This window comes from Caloenas nicobarica, unplaced genomic scaffold, assembly GCF_036013445.1.
Source record: "Caloenas nicobarica isolate bCalNic1 unplaced genomic scaffold, bCalNic1.hap1 Scaffold_83, whole genome shotgun sequence".
NCBI lineage: Eukaryota > Metazoa > Chordata > Aves > Columbiformes > Columbidae > Caloenas > Caloenas nicobarica.
This window is the reverse complement of record NW_027017717.1, coordinates 1,181,702-1,198,232: the sequence shown is the minus strand read 5'-3', so window position 1 is coordinate 1,198,232 and position 16,531 is coordinate 1,181,702. Positions and strand designations below refer to the sequence as shown.

Below are 16,531 nucleotides of genomic sequence, written 5' to 3'. Positions count from 1 at the left end.
AATTACTCCCCCATGACAGAGAGACCAGTAGGCAATTCAGTGGGGCCTTGAATTCAGCATTTTCACCAGGATTTGAGTGCATTTCCCAGAGGGGGCGCCTGTCTCACCCCATCCTTGTTCAGCGTGGGATGGAGACACTCTGCAATGCACACGCCTGCTGTTCCTGAGAGCACCTGGGCTGGTTTTGCTTTGATCGCATCCTCTGACACTGCAGCCTTAAAACCAGCATTAGCAAGAACTGAATCCAGCTCAGGAAAACTGCTGAGCTCTAGATGTGTTTCTCTCAAAAAGTCATTTTTGCGGCTGTGGTGTCAGCACGCCAAAAGGCCCACATCTCCACATCATGTGCTCAACTCTTAGGCTGGGTTTATGTTTGCTTGAATAACCACCTGTAAAGAAGTCGATGACACGATATCCCATGCCAACATCCACTAAGAGTGCTACAGAAAGTAAAAATTTCTTCCCTCCAACATCCACCCTCCACCCCTTCCCCCAAAAATACTCATTCACTGTTCACTCTTAATCCTTCATTCTTCAAAGCTGGATGGCAGCTACGTGATGATGAAGTGATAAACAGTTTACTTGGGAGCTGGAGGAGGGAAAATACGTAGGGGACTCTCAGGTCTCATTTCAAAGACTGAGAGTCCTTAAAACATGGAGAGGGAATAGATTTGCTGCCCTCTGAGTTTGTCAGCCACGTTCTGCTATTTCTTAGTCAAACACACCAATATGGGATGTTCCTGTTACTTGGCTGTTGCATATTTTTGCACATTTATAGCTTTAACAACTATTGCCGCTCTTTACTTTTACCTTCCCAGATTGTTTTTATCTTTACTTTCTTGTGCTTTTTGATGCATACAAGATGAGAAAGAAAACAACTGTCAAAGGGAACTGTCTGCTGTACTGTTCATTTCCAATGACCCGACGTGGCTTTTAATACACAACACATCTAATTACAAACATACCAAAGCAGGTTTCTTTCTGTCATAGGTAGTTTATTGTTTGAAAAAAATCTTAATATTTTCATTAACTGTAAAGAAGAAAAAGCGACTTGTATTGATAACATTAAAGCCATTATAAACTCAGTCAAACTTGAATTAAACACCACTGTCAAAGTACTATCTAATTAGAGCAAATCCTCAAATCAGAATTAACAAATAGTGATGGACTACAACCAAACCATCACAATAATACAGAATCAAAACTTCTGACTTCCCCATTTTCATTTGAACATCATCCGCTCTAACTGTCTCTCTTGGGGTTTTTTGCACCTTCAAACAACTGAGCATTGGGAAATCCTTCATTCTCATCCTCTTTTCTTCTCTTCCCTTGGAATCTCTGTTTACTTGCTCTGTCATCTCCCAGTGGGTTTTTCACCTCTTTCTCTTTTGAGTTTGTTGGATTTTTCATGCCATGGTGCTCTCTTCCAGAAGCTTTTTCAGGGCCATCTCCAGCTATACGACGATTTTCATGGCGCTGCCCACCAGGACAATCCTCCCTACATCCCCAAGTATATGGCGAAATCTCTCGTCTGGTCTCAGGTGGATCGAACCTCTCTGGAGAAAAGGTCTCTCTGTTCACTGGAGGTCCAGGCTGAGCACCAGCAGCACAGCCCCTGTCAAACTTTCCAGACCATTCTCCATAGTTCCTTTCCCATTCTCTGTATCTTTCCTTTTCAAATGGATCCTGAAATTCAACAGATCTGCCATAGGCAGCTTTCATACCATATAGTGGAACTGCTGTGTGTCTGTTAAAATACTCCCTTTCTCCTTCCCCTTGAGGTGTCGTCCTTTGAGTGCGAGCCTGGCCTCTAAATACTGGAGACCTTGACCTAGAGCGGTAATGACCACGCGACCTTGACCTAGGGCGATAGTTATGACTCTTCCCTTTGCCTCTTCTTGGAGACGGCAGCAATGGCGAGTAGGAACGAGAACGACTCCGTGACCGAGAGTCGGAGCGAGTGCAGGAAAAGCCTGATCGTGACTTGCAGTGGGTATACGAACTTCTAGGGTAAGACAAAGCACCACAGGGAGACTTGGACCTTTAAAAAGCACAACACAGAAAAATAACTACATTATTTCAAAGCAGTCACTCTCCCCGTTTTTTTTCCTCTCAGATTTGGGTTGGTAGGGTTTTTTTCTCTTGCAGAGAGCAAGTTCTAAGGGCTAAGGTGCAGTATCAAATAGCAAGAAACATGATTTAGCCTGAAGACAGTCACGCTCGATTTTAAAATGCCAGTCTAGTCTATTTAACTTCACTGCTTATTTGGCAATTTGTAGAGGATGCAAAGCCCTTGTACTGCAATCCTACATACTATTTAATCCTATGTATTATTTAATCCTCCACACTATTTAATCAACACTTCCAGCCAGATGTCCCAGCAAAATCTTGCACATATCTTGAGCTCTGACTAGGAACCTTAAGTTTGACCTTTATTACAATTACAGTTTGAACTTTACTACGAAGAGACACCAAAAAACCAAAACATGGTCACTATAAGAAGACGCCACACCTTGAATCCTGGTGTCAGTTTTGGGCCCCACACCCCAGGGCTCAAAAGGGCTGCACCAAGATCACCTCAGGGCTCAAAACGGCGGCCCCAGGGGCACCGGAATCGCCTCAAGGCTCAAAATTTCCGTACAATACTCACAGTTTCCAGGCTGGTTTGTCACCTGCTGAGCAAATTGCCCTGGCTCTCATTGGCTGACCTTTTGGAGTGGGGAGAGGAGAAAGAAAAAAATCCCATTCAGTTTATCTGAAGAGAAGTTTTTCAAAGAAATTCTGAGGTTATAGTTACCAGTTGTGAGGATTGATTGTCCTTGGGGGCCCAGGAGATGTGGTAAAGCTGCTTGTCTTGGAGCAGGAACCTGATACTCCTGGTGAATAAACGCAAACGCATGGAAAAGAAGCCCTCCTGAAATCCAAAAATCATGGTATATCTTGAAGTAAAACTTGCCTTCTCTTCTGACAAAGTGCTGATGGACAGAGAGGAAGATCTTGAAAGTTCCGCGCTTGTCACCAGAGCAGCAGGAGGTGTCACGAGTGGTGGCGGCTGCTGCCCAAGCTGCTTATGGACCCTTCTTGTGTAGCCAGTTCCGTTTCTGAAGTTGTTCACAATCTAGAGGCAGAAGAACCATTTACAGAAAGATAACATTACAGAACATATTCCAGAAACTTCAGCAGATCTACACACAAAAGCCTCTGCGGAGTAAAATTACTTGTGCATTCCTGCAAATGCCATCAAAGCTAAAATAAGTCAACATACAGAGATAGAAACATGTCACATTAAACATGGATGTTAAGGATTGGTATTTAATCCTTTATTTCATGCTTTGGTATTTAAAGTCCTTCAGTGTTAACACCGAATTTGAATGTGAGGCAATCACGCTAAACAAAACTGTGACCTGAATTAGCCAGATTGTCTCTAAATTTAGAACCGTGACCTTCCGGAACAACAGATAATGTGTTTGCAAAGGAAATTCAGCCTTAAGCAATTTAACCTCGCTTAAGGAGATGTAAATCAATATTTTTTAACAAACGGACTTTTCTTACAAACAGCTGGTGTAAAAGTGATCGCGTTACCTGGCGTAGGAACTTGTTGGCAACTAAAGCATCAGGAGAAACATCCGTCCGGTGACATGTTGGGCATTTATGTTCCTCAGATTCCAGTAACGCTGTCCTGATACCTGTGAAGAATTAGAGACATCAAACTATTTTTAGCCTAAACTAAGGACATTTTGTGGGTTCTAATCAATTATAAAAACACTTAGATGATTAATGGTTAAATATGGTCTGGAATTAAGGGCATGAAGCTATAAATGTTCAATAGTGTAAAAAGATTCTCGTATGCAGCAAATAACTATGGAGTTTTGATATTTTGCTCTTGGAACATTTGAAGATGTAGACTGGGCTGTGTCCTGGTGTTCTAATTAGTCTCATTAGATGAGGCTGTGTCTGGATGTTTCGACTGGTCTTTTTTCCACCTTCTCATCCCGTGAGAAGCTACCAACCTCAAGGTTAACGAATAAAACATGTCTCAAAAACCATGAGTAGGCAGGTTTGAGTTGTGGAGCTTTGAACCAACTCTCTCAGGGAGAAGAACGCGGATTAAATTATATTTATTTCTTATATTTCTTTTCTGATCTTTTAAATGATAGTTCTTTCTTATATTTCTACTTTCAGAAGAGCAGGTGTGATGCTTGGCATTAACAAACCCTTACATTCATCACAATAACTGTTTCCACAACAGGGAATAATGACGGCATCGGTCGTAATGTTTTTACAAATGAGACATAACAACTCCTCCGGAACAGGGTCGTGGTTTGAGGAGGAGGAGGGCGGTTCCGCTGGTAAAAATGGAGGTTTTTCCTTCTTCCCTCTCGCATAAGCTTCCCTGGAGGAGGGGATGGAAAATCAAAAAGTTGAAGATGGGCAAAGGAAAGCTTTTCCAAGCTTTGGATTTCATCAAAGGGAGATAATAGACGGAATTTGCAGGTTACCAGACAGTGACAACGCTTCTTCCCCCATAACTACAGGTGCTGTGCAACTTGCTGGCATTGCCGCTCACACACTCACACATGGTTTCTCTCGTTGCCTTTCGGGTTAGTCCAATTAATTCTGTACTTACGCATTAATAATCGGTATTGCGTATTTTCCGGTGCTTGTCAGCATCGCACCCCTCGTACTGGGATCTTCCACCTCCATCAGGAAACTCCTGGGAATTCCTGTGCTCTTTTTAATCCTGGGAACAGGCTCAAAAGTTTTGTCCTGTTATGAACAGAAATGCAGACATATCTCATCTGAAGACCCACACTTCAAATGACATTTCAATGACTACTTTAACTAGCAAAAGCTTTTCATCCTCTCCTTTTGCTCAGCATAAGGGTTGCATGAAGATTCAACAAAAGACTTGTGTAACTAAAACACACAAATATCCAACAGGTGGGGTCAACAGAAACATCTCGCTTTTGTACGGAATCCTCAAAATTGCAAAACGTCATTAAAAAGAGTTCAAAACAGAAAATTTTCCAATAATACTGAAATAGATAAACAGGCATGAAGGATCACAGAGGATGATCTACAGCAATATCTATTGTCTATGACCTAGAAAAAGGAAAACTTTACATTTAGAATTGCAGGTTGCCTTGTATTTCGAACAGCTTTGCAACATTGCTGGACAACCTCTGCATTTCACCCCAAGAGAAACAATTCTTCATACGATAATATTAAAATTGAAAACTAAAAGATTTTTTAAAAGCATCACCAGAAGTCCCCCCCAGTCTTACCCCTTTTGTTGGGCAGTTCTTTATATAGTGGCCGGGTTTTCCGCAACGGAAACAGGTGTAAGATGGTGGAGGTTTCTTCATGTAACTAGAAGTTTTTTGGGGAAAAAAAAGAAAAGTGTGTCATTCTTGTGAAAGCAAATGCCTCGACAAGTTTTCCATCGTCTTCAGAGAGGAGATCTGACATGACCAACACTCACGTGGCTGGATTGTATTCCCAGCAGGACTGAATCATCATGGCTTTTATTTTATCTTCTTCAGAAGCTTTGGCTTCAGCCAGGTTGGCCGTCTGTTCAACGGGGAATTAATGGTGCGACACACATGTTACGTGTTTGGAACTCAAAACTTTCAGCTCTGTTTGTGCCTTTGTAACTAATCCCACTTTCTTCCCAGCTACGTGTAGAAAAATCTGTATTATCCAGGATTTTTCAGCTCTAGATAATTTGAAGGAGAAGATCTCCACTGTCCATTTAATTGAGAAAGATAGAAATTATTTGGACTTTCCAGCATCAATCGTTCAGATCAGCCACTCCTGGTTTTGTTTTTATATGCATTTATACACTTTCATCCACAAATCAACCATCTACGTTCAACTTTTTATTAAATGGTTCTTTCATATATACATTATTTTTCTCAACGCTGAGGTAATCCAGATCAACAACTATGAAATCATTTCCAGTAACATTTACGGAAAACTTGACAGATACTTGACTAATTTGAACCCAAACAGTTACAAAACGCATCCAAACCCCACAAAACATGACTAGGAATAGACTGTAATTCAAATATGGCATTTAATTCATCAAAATAATAAAGCAGAAAACTTTTTACAACACATTGCCTCCATGCTGAGCCAGTCTGCTCTCAACTTTACATTATTTTCCTGCATTTTTATGAGACACTTCAATTTCTTCAAAAGCTGAGATGTCTGACACATGCTTGGACAGTTTTTCACATTTTAGCATAAAATTCCACATGAGATTGCAGAATCAAGGACACATTTAGAATTTAGATTTCAATTTCCTTTGGTGGCTACCTTCCAATCTATTTTTTTCCCAGAATGTACACAATTTAATTTCTGCAGTGAGAGAGGGAAGAAGTTCCCAGTGGGAAGAGATTTCTTGGAAATGAACTCCAGCCTAGAAATTCAGACATCGCTGTGCAATCGTCCATGTTACAGAAACGCTTCTCTTTTGGCTGTTGCAAACACCCCTGAAATGTCCATAATTAAATTATTCCGTGAAAATTGTGTTAGCTTCTGGCGCAAAAGTAACAAAACATATGAAAAACAGTCAAAACAGCTTCTGAAGTGCTGCTTCTTTGCATCTTGAAGATGAGCGATTCTGCAACGTGACGTTGGGGCTGAGAGATCACAGGATAGCGTCAAAATATACACACATTTTAAAGGTAAAATAAAGACCTTAAATTATCAAACATTAAGGTAGTGTTCACATTACAAGACTTGTGCAGCTATAGGTCGCCATATAAGATTTAAAAATAGGAAGAAACCACTTTTTAAAAAAGTATTTGACAAGAATATGTACTTTATATTATATAGTAATACCTTAATAAGCTGTGCCAGAGAAAGAGGTGCAGGAGAGTCATCGATCTGTTCACAAAAAATTAAACGCATATTCAATTGTACCTTCAAGACAGAGCGTAGTAACAGTGGGACGGCAGCACAAAAAAAGCTGTAACGAATTCAAATGTTGCCGTCTTACTGTTCCACAATCATGTGTGAACTTTCCAGCGATTTATTCCTACCACACTAAGTTCTGCTTTGAAATACATACAGAAACATGGGAAAAAAGCCAAATAAACTGTCTTTATGAACACAGAGTTTGTGTTGATACACATGCCAGTAAAAAAAGAGAAAAATAACTGTTTTCAAGAAATAAAAACCCATCTGAATTATTTGGAATACAATAAATGCAATTTACATTACAATAAAGACAAAATATAAAAAACACATAAGAGACACATAGTATTCAATCTAAGTGGCAAATCCAGATCCAGACCATTTACCAGTCAAGTATTTCCTTGTGTTTCTCATTTATATAATATTTTAGCAGCAGAATGACAGTGTTTGCAAACCTGAAAAGAACACCACTCCTTTCCCAAATGTAAATTCCTAGTTGTGTAGCAACGATATTTAAATTCATGGCAATCTATTAAAGACATTTTTGTACTCAGAGGGGCCCCAACTAAATCACTTCAATTACACAGTTTTAGGAACAAATCCCCAAGTATTTAAGGACACGACAAGGAATCACGGAGCTGCACGGAACTGTCCTCGCAACAACAACGTGACTCACTTTTTACCTTGCTGAGTCCAATATTTTTCTACATTGATTGGAAAATACATTATGTTAATGCTTGGAAAATTCATACAAGGCTGCGTTGGTTAAAATTCACCGTGGTGTGTAGGAAAAAGGGTGAGATTATGTTTTTACATACCGCTTTTGATGTTCCGCTCACTGGCTCCTTTTGACTTCTAGAAGGAGAAATAAAGGTGATCAGAACTTAAATAAAGCATTCCGACCCAACAAAAAGCAGTGCAACCAGATTCTAAAACCCAAACATCAAAACTTGATGTTCTGATCTCCTAAGGAATGTGGAAATTTATTCTTATACATAAACTCTTCTCCCTTGGTGCATTCAGTGCAACTGAAAAAAACCAAAGCAAAATTACATTCCTACTTTGTGACAAATCACTCTACTCAGTCATCTGACAGAGACACAACAAAAATCTCTTTAGAAGAGTGTTTCTTTGTGGAAGCCCAAGCACTGTGATCAGGTGTCTGCCATGTGTAGCCACAAAAGCGCCAAAATACTAAATATGTCATAAAACATATGCTATATTGACTAAAAATAGCAGTAGAAATGTCATTTGAAAGCAGTTACAAGGGGTTTGTGTTATTTCGGAGCCCTGCAACAGACACCAAAAAAAAAAAAAAAGTCTTAATTGCCAGAAAGTGTTCTAAGGTAATCTTGAAAGCACTGCACAATGCAATATTTTAGGAAATATTTATGATGCTTGAAAACTTGCTGAGATTCCATATAGTCATTGATCTGTCACTTCGTTCTTTCATATTTATTTGATCTTTAGTGTGCAAAAAAATCGGATTTGGGGCCTATGAATACCTGCTATCTCCCCCCTCCCCACCCAAATGGAAGAAATAGTCAAACACTGAGAATGAGACTCTTCCCAGATGGGAATAAATTCAAAGTTTATGCTACAATGTCTTTACTATAAAAGCAAACACATAAACCAAGGAATCCCTCTGTCCAGGAAATAGGATCTACAACGTGGGTCTCAGAACAACCAACCCCGAGAACAAACCCAGTTAAATCATCTGAAGAGTCACCGCTGTTGGAGTTCGAACCTCACCTCCTAAAAATGTAGGCCTGAAAAAGTAGGCCTAAAAATGTAGGCTTATAAAATGTAAGCCTAAAAATGCAGGCATAAAAACATAGGGTCAGGTCCATTCAAAACTACGGCATCACAAGAAAAATTAACAGCCGCTTTAATAAGCAAGATACAATCTGAATGCCTCTATAAACTAATATCCATAAAAAAGGTTAAAACACACTGAAACGCCTCACAAAGAATACAAAGCTCTATGAATACTTACAAAATGTGTGCTCCAGCCGCGATTCTTCCAACAATTTTTGATGAGATCTTAGGGACTGGAGCATTGTCATCTGTGTCTTCTGAAAACAACATAAATACAGAAAAGAAAAATAAATTAGTCAATTCATGAGTGTATATTAATATGAGAATCCCTTTACAGATACAAAAGCAAAATTTTATACGTAACATCACACTTCTATCGTCTCCATGTGTGAACGGGACATTTTGAGAATGCACAAGGAGCAAAATATTTCTCACAGAAGAGCAAAAATACCCCAACTACTTGGGAAACTTAGACTGAGCCTAAAACACCGAGATCCCTCCACGAGGACGGTTTTTCTATTTATATTTTACACCACATTCGTCTTTAGACAAGGAGGAAAGCCCTCAGTCCTTTTAGATTAGGCCCAAACAAAAACCCCAGCTACCTGAGACACTTAGACTAAGCCTAAAATACAAAGATCCCTCCATGGTGACAGTTTTTCTATTTATATTTTACACCACATTCATCTTTAGACAAGGAGGAAAGCCATCAGAACTTTTAGATTAAGCCCAAACAAAAACCCCAGCTACCTGAGACACTTAGACTAAGCCTAAAATGCAAAGATCCCTCCATGAGGATGGTTTTTATACTGTACTTTCACAATCTGGATATGTCTAAATCTTTTCAAGCTCCATCAGCAGCTGTTCCCTGGGACCTGCTGGCAGTCTTAAGAATTTAAAAAAAAAAAAAACAGAAATTTAAAAAGAAAAGAAAAAAATGCTGCAGATCTACTTAGGCTCTGTGATGGTGGTTTGGTGCAGGGATCAAGCATAACATGGGAATATTTCACCATTTCTGCTCTGGTTTTCAGTGTATTACTCCAAAACACCCACCTGATGGCATCTTTCCAACAGCAAACCCAGCGATTTGCAGCATTCACCTTCTTCAGGCAACTGAGAAATCGCTGGGCTGCAACTACCTCCTGCAGTGTCCCTGTCACCTGCAGTGTCACGGAATCCTCACCACGGTACCGGGCATTGTGACAAAGGTTCTATGTCACCTGGGTGTGGCAGCCCAGCGCCCCCTAGGGGAGGGGGAGCCTGTCAGCCCCGGGCCTGTCACTGCCTGGTGTCCCTCCTGTCGCTGCCTGCTGTCCCTCCTGTCACTGCCTCATGTCCCTCCTGTCACTGCCAAAAAAGGAGAGACTCTTCTAAAACAATCCTGCAGGGTTTGGGAGCTCTCTGCCCACATGCAGAGCCCTGCGATGGCTTCAGGACATGGAGGGGAGGGCAGCTGGTTCTCTCCCTCCACTGACCCCTTCTCGGCCACCTCTCCAGCAGCAGCACTTTGCTCCCAAGCTGTGCCAGAGCCACCCAAAAAGCCTTTCTCTTCCCCCTGGGGATCTAAAGGAGCAATGAGATGGGAAGAAATGGTCCCCTCTCTGCCTCAGAGCAGCCTTGTGGTCACTTGGGCCTTCCAAACATGGCCAAAGAACATGGCCTTGTGTGTTTCCTGAGGCTACAGAAGAGGGGACACCACTGGAAAATGAGTCCCCTGCCCCTGGTGATGCCTGAGCTCAACATGGGAACATCAATCCCAGCTAAGGGCTCCTTGAAGAGTCCCCACTGTCCCTCTAACTGCATTTCTACAGAGAAACAGCACTCAAGAATGACACAGATTCAAATCACGTATCTCTTTGGCCACCTCAGGTGGTGCTCCTTCTGCTCTGGACCTCCAGCCAAGGCCACTCCATCCTGGGCACCACTGATCTGGCCTTCAGTGGGTGGCATTGCATAGACATGGACCCCTGGGACATGGGTGGCACCAAAGGGGAGGGCTCCAAGCTGTATCCCACTGAGACGGTCTTCTGCGGTTCTGTCAGCACCGACCAGAACATCTCAGGCCTTGATGTCAGTAATTGTGCTGTCTCCGGTCTTGGTGGCTGTGGAATGCAGACCTTGTAGGTGGGCTCCTCGGGCAGCCTGGCCTCAGAACTCATAGGTGGTAATTTGCTTCCCATGGGAACTTTCTCCCATGGGAACTTTCTTTTCGCCTTGTCCTGCTCTGCACCTCTGAGGGTTCATGGCCTGCGCTGGGCTCTGCTTTGGTGCTTGGCCTTTGAGCTCAGATTTGCCCTTGGCTTGGCCACTCATGGGCTGCTTTTTCCAGAGGAGTCCCCGGGGATGGCTGGCAGACGCCTGAAATGACACGACAGGAGGGGACGGCCTGAGGACACGATGGGTTTGGGGCCCCATCCCGCCCCCACGAGCCACGTGCCTGTTTGCGCAGCCACCAGCAGCTCAGCCGATGGCTGCGCTGAGCTCAGGAGAGGAAATCCCTGAGCCAGGCCCCTCGGTGGCACACGGCTGTCCCCATGCACAGCTCAGGAGGCCACACTCGGCGCTCTCCTGAAGGAGTGGAAAGGAACCAGCCCTGTGAAGTGGGGGCTCCTGGCAGCCCCATCCCAGCCCTCCAGGCGCTGCCTTCACCACTGTTCAGCAGCAACGAACGGCAAGTGTTTGGGGCTGGGGAATGGGCTCCTGCTGGGACAGAAAATGACCTTGTGCAGACACCAGTCCTGAGCCCCCAGACTCACCTGACCCCAGAGCTGTTCCTCATCTCCATCGCCTTCTTACCCCAGAGCTGTTTGTGTTCCTTCTTAGTCAAGCTGGAATGGGCTGGCAAGGGCAGCTGAGCAAATCTCTCTGGAAACAGGAGGAGACGCCTTGTCAGAAGAGCATCACTGATTCTGCCAGCCCGGGTGACACGCAGCAGTGCTCAGGCCTCTTCCCAAAACATGCGAGAGGGCCGTTCTGCTCCCCTGACAGCGCCGTCTCCAGAGGCCTCGCACCCTCCCCAACAGCGGCACCTCCCGGCTCCTCTGCGAACGCGTCAGTGGTGCCAGGTTCTGGAAAGAGGGGCTGGGTGATGCCAGGATGTGAACAGACTCTCTTGGAGAGGTAATTCCCAAAGTGAGGACAGGCCCTTGAATCCTCACCCTTCTGCTGTAGCCAGGGATGGGCTTGCCCAGCCCAGCCCAGGGCTTGGTTCTTGTGAAGTCAAGCTTAGGAGAACAGGCTGTGCCAAGCTGGCATGAAGCTTTGGTGCAAGTCAGAGCCTTTTGGCCATCATGGCCAGGGATTTTTCCATCAGACTGCATAAGCTGGTTGCCCACACTATGGCAATGAGCTGGGAGTTGCTTTCCCTTCCATGCCTTGCCTGAGAGGTGGCAAACCCTCTTTTTTCTTTTTTCTTCCACTTGCCCTCACCAGGGACATTTGTCAAGACCTTCAGAGGGTCCCTGGGCAGTGGTTTCTCCACCAACTCCAGTTCAAACCTGGATAGAAAGAGATGACACCAGCATGACCCAGGGCACCACCAGCCCTTCCCGCTTGCTGGGATCACCTGCTCACAGGCAGAGTTTAGCACACTCGTAAAGGCCATTGTGTTCCCAAGTCAACTGTGCCCCATCCCTAAGGACTGTCCTGGGAGATGGGGTCACTGAGGAAGGAGTCCTGGTGACATGGGAAAGAAAGTGTTGCCTGAAATCCTCCGTCTGACCCATCAGTTCTGCTCACAGGAATGGCCACAGGCCAGATACAAATGAGAGTCACTGTTCATTGTCCCTGCAGCAGGACACTCGTGGTCACATGGAGCAAAAGCCGCCAAACTGCAGCTGAGCGGCTGCTCAGCCAGAGGCCAAAGCTGCCGACGTGCTCACTGGGGACAGACGATGGCACGGCCAGTGGGAGTCAGGGAAGCCACAGCTACCGTGTGAAGACACCACCATGTGCAGCAGCTGGGCAACCTGCAATGGAGGAACGTGGAGATGGCAGGGCATGTTCAATGTGGGCAAGCTCCTCAAGAGTGGAGGAGTTCAGGGCAGGAAGAGGTGGCGGGATCGTGGTCTCGCCTGGCCTGAGCAGCTGGCCGTGTCCTGGCCGGCCGCATACAGGCAGGGCTGGGGAACTGTGGTGGGTCTGCTCAGATGGTGGGGGGCTCTGGGAGTCGGGGTGCTGGTGCCTATGGCCTCACAGGTGCCCCCGTGCCCACCTCACCCGGGCTGAGGCTGGAGCAGAAACTGTGTGTTCCAAGAGCAAATGGCACCTGGCAGCCCCGTGCCCAGGACTACAGCTCCCAGCATGGGCTGGGGCGCTCCCTCCAGCTCTCTGAGCCATGGCCACAGCGTCCCCGGCCCGGCCTGGTGAGGCCTTGGCACAGGCCGCCCCGGGCAGTGGTGGAGTCACCGTCCCTGGAGGGTTTAAACCATGGGCAGATGTGGGGCTGAGGGACATGGCTCAGTGTGACCTTGGCAGTGCTGGGTCACAGTTGGACCTGGTGATCTCAAAGGTCTTTTCCAACCAGAAGGATTCTGAGCATCCAGGACAGACCTGGTGGCGCGGAGCAGCAGCCTCTGGGCCCGGCCAGTCGGCCCAACTCGGTCTCACTCGCTGTTGGCTCATCCAGCCCAGTTCAGACCCAGTGACTCGACCTCCGCATTGAACCAGAAGAGGCCGCAAGATGGGCCCATGCAGCACATAGCTCTCAAAACCCCCTGTCCTGGTTTTCTTCAAAACAAGTTTCTCTTGTAGTGAATTTCCCTGTCAGCTAAAGTCTTCTTACTAACTGCAGTTTTCCTGAAAGTTAGGTACATGTTTTGGTAGACATAGCAATGGAACGCAAGGTCATTGATAATGATGCATCCCGCGAGATGGGCAGACAGGAGGTGAACTGAAAAACTGACTAGCTAACGTATTCCACCCCATTCACGTCATACTTCATATAAAAGTGGGAGGTCACGAGGATCTTGTCCCTTTTCCTTATGGCCGACATTGGGAGAGGACCTTGTGAGTTGTCCCTGTGAACTGAGGCCTAGTGACAGACTGAATCCAGCTCCGGCTGGCTGGAGAGTCCGGTCCAGGACTTCGGGTGCCAGCCCTACACCTGCCGGAGCAGTTGCCGGGACTTTCAAGATTGGTTTTGTATATTTTGTATTATTTTCTCTATTTCTATTAGTAGCATTAGTAAAACATTTTTAATTTTTCCAACTCTCTTCTCTCTGTCCTTCTTTTCCCTCCCAATCGCCTGTCCTTAGTGGGAAGTGGGGAGAGGAGGGGTTGAAGGGGAAAGTGGGGGTTGAGGAGGTTAACAATACATCTGCCACGGTTTTACTGTCACCCTGCAATCAAACCACGACACCCCCTCACAGAGACTTCTCAGAATGGGGATTTCACCAATTGCCCCAAACCCCACAGAGAAGCAAACACCCCGTAAATGACTCACGCAAGGCCAACAAGAGTTTGTTTCTAATCGTGGCTTTGGCTTTTCTGCCCGCTGGTGCCCAGTGAGTGTTTCTGAGAAGTGATCCCAGCCTTGGGACGCAGGTTGCAGCTGTTCCTCGAGGGCCTGTGGGCAGGCGGGCCGGCCGGCAGAGCTGCCCGTGGCTCTGGAAGGGCTCTCTGAGCTCTTCCTGGCCAGAGGCAGCACTGGCAGGAGGGACGGGGCAACGACAACTACGGGCAACAACATCTTTCAAACTTGGTACATAGTGGTGAGGAATGACAAAACACATTTCCCTGAGTCTAGTCGAGAACACCTTGGTAAGTCCCGCTGCTCTGGAGAAATGCCCCAGAGTTCACTCCAGGCCATCCTGGCTGGACTCGACCGCATCCAGGGAGCAAATGAGGAGCTGCAGGGCCTCTTGGAACAGCACATCATCAGGTATGGCCAGTTCGGCTGCCAGATCTCCAGAGGCTTGGTTGGCAGCAGAGGGGCTGGATGGGACATCACTGCCCAGGGGTGTCCCCATGAGGGGGGCCGTGCCAGAGGTGTTGAGGTGCGAGGACAGCTGGCCCTTTTGCTGGTGGCCAGGCATGGCTGTTGGCAACACCACAGGGGCTGTGGCCACCACATTCCCCTCTAAATTGGTGCCACCAGTGTTCCCAGGTGTGGGGCTGCTTCTGGAACCGTCCTTGGCAACCCGCACCATGTCCAGAGAGACACCAAAGAGCTGATGGGCCTCTTGGAGAAGCACCTCCTCAGACACTTCAACATCATCAGTGGGATCCTCCGGGGCTTGTTTGTGGGGAGCAGCAGAGGGGCCTGGGGGGGATGTTCCTGCTCCGAGGCGCCCCTGCGGTGGTGGCCATGCCAAAGATGCAGGGCTGTGCCCATTGCCCCTGGACGTGCCGGTAGCTGGGGATGGGGATCGGCAGCACTGGAGGGGCTGGGGCCACCACTGTGCCCTGATGGACATAGGGGCTCGTCCACTGGATGTGGAACTCGCAGGAGTCAAAGCAGCAGCCACACGGAGCCCTCTGCAACCCTGTGTGGGGGAGTGGGAGCCATCCTGGGCGGGGGGGACCCTCCATGGGCACCCCCCAAGCCAGGCCCCATTGCCAACAACTCCCAGCTCTGCACAGGCACGTGGGGAGCTGGTGGCGGGAGCAACCCTGCGGGGTGAGCTGCTGTGTGGGGAACAGGGCTGCAAAGCGGGAGGAGACTTGCTTCTGGGAGGGGAGACGTGACAGATGGCCCCAGGTACTGGGGAAATTCTCTGGAAACTGGATTTACTAGGCATGCATCAGTCAGGCCAGGGCAGGGCCGCTCGGCCAGGCTGGCTGAACCCCCGTGCCATATCTGCCAGGGGACTGGGGTGGTGGGTGCTGGGAGTGCCCAGGTAGGAGATGGCAAAGGTGCCAAAGGTGCCGGTGTGTCCAAGCAGACAGGGGTGTCGTCCCTGCTGGTGGGGCTTGGGGGGCCGGGGCTGCCCCCCCTGCCATGGATGCCCAGGCTGCGGGGAAGGGCTGCTCCTGCCCGGGTGGTGGGCACAGGGGGGCTGAGCCTGCAAGAGGGACAGGAGCCATGGCTGGCAGTCACCTCTGCTCTTGCCCCCAGGAGCGTCCTGGGCTGCAGAAGTTGGGCTCGGTCCCTACCTGGCGGGTAGAAGGTTTGGGGGAGCACAAAAGGCTGCAGGACCCACAGAACTGGGGGGGTCGGGGGGTGTGCACTGGGAGCCACTGGGGCTGCAGCTGGGGCTGCAAGTGCCTTTGGCTGGAAGCCTTGGGCCGTTCCCAGAGCTGGGAGATCCTTGGCATGAGTGGGAAAGGCACTGAGTGCTGGCCCTAAGATGGATCCCTGCGGAACCCGCTACTGACTGGTTGCCAGCCCGACATGACCCCGTTTTCTGGAACCCTTTGAGCCCAGCCCATCAGCCAATTGCTCACCCACTGCACTGTGTGTTTACCCAGCTGTGCGCTGGACATCTTGTCCAGGAGGATCCTGTGAGACACGCTATCAAAGGCTTTACTGAAATCCAAACAGATCGCATCAACAGGCTTCCCTTGGTCAACTAGGTGGGTAACCTTCTCCTGGAATGAAATTAAGTTTGTTAAGCAGGTCTTTCCCCTCATGAACCTGTGCTGGCTGGGACAAATGACTGAGTGGTTCAACAAGGGCAAGTGCAGGGTCCTGCACCTGGGGAGGAATAACTCCAGGCACCAGTACAGGTTGGGGTGGACCCGCTGGTCCCCCCGTGCTGCCACTGCTGGGGAACCTGCTGCAGCTATTCCCAACCAGGACCTTGGAGGGGCTGCTCAAGGTGGGGACATGGGGGGACATGGGGGCGACATG

The 16,531-nt window shown here is 47.3% G+C and overlaps 1 protein-coding gene across 1 annotated transcript; it reads right to left on the bottom strand.

Annotated features, from left to right (window-relative positions):
• Positions 1-1,242: 1,242 nt before the first annotated feature.
• LOC136002942 (E3 ubiquitin-protein ligase RBBP6-like) lies at positions 1,243-11,524 on the bottom strand. Its single transcript, XM_065658178.1, is given in 10 exon segments — positions 1,243-2,069; positions 2,953-3,118; positions 3,583-3,686; positions 4,221-4,393; positions 4,628-4,767; positions 5,286-5,370; positions 5,483-5,571; positions 6,847-6,891; positions 7,740-7,776; positions 11,496-11,524. Coding segments are annotated over 10 exon segments (1,695 nt in total).
• Positions 11,525-16,531: the final 5,007 nt, after the last annotated feature.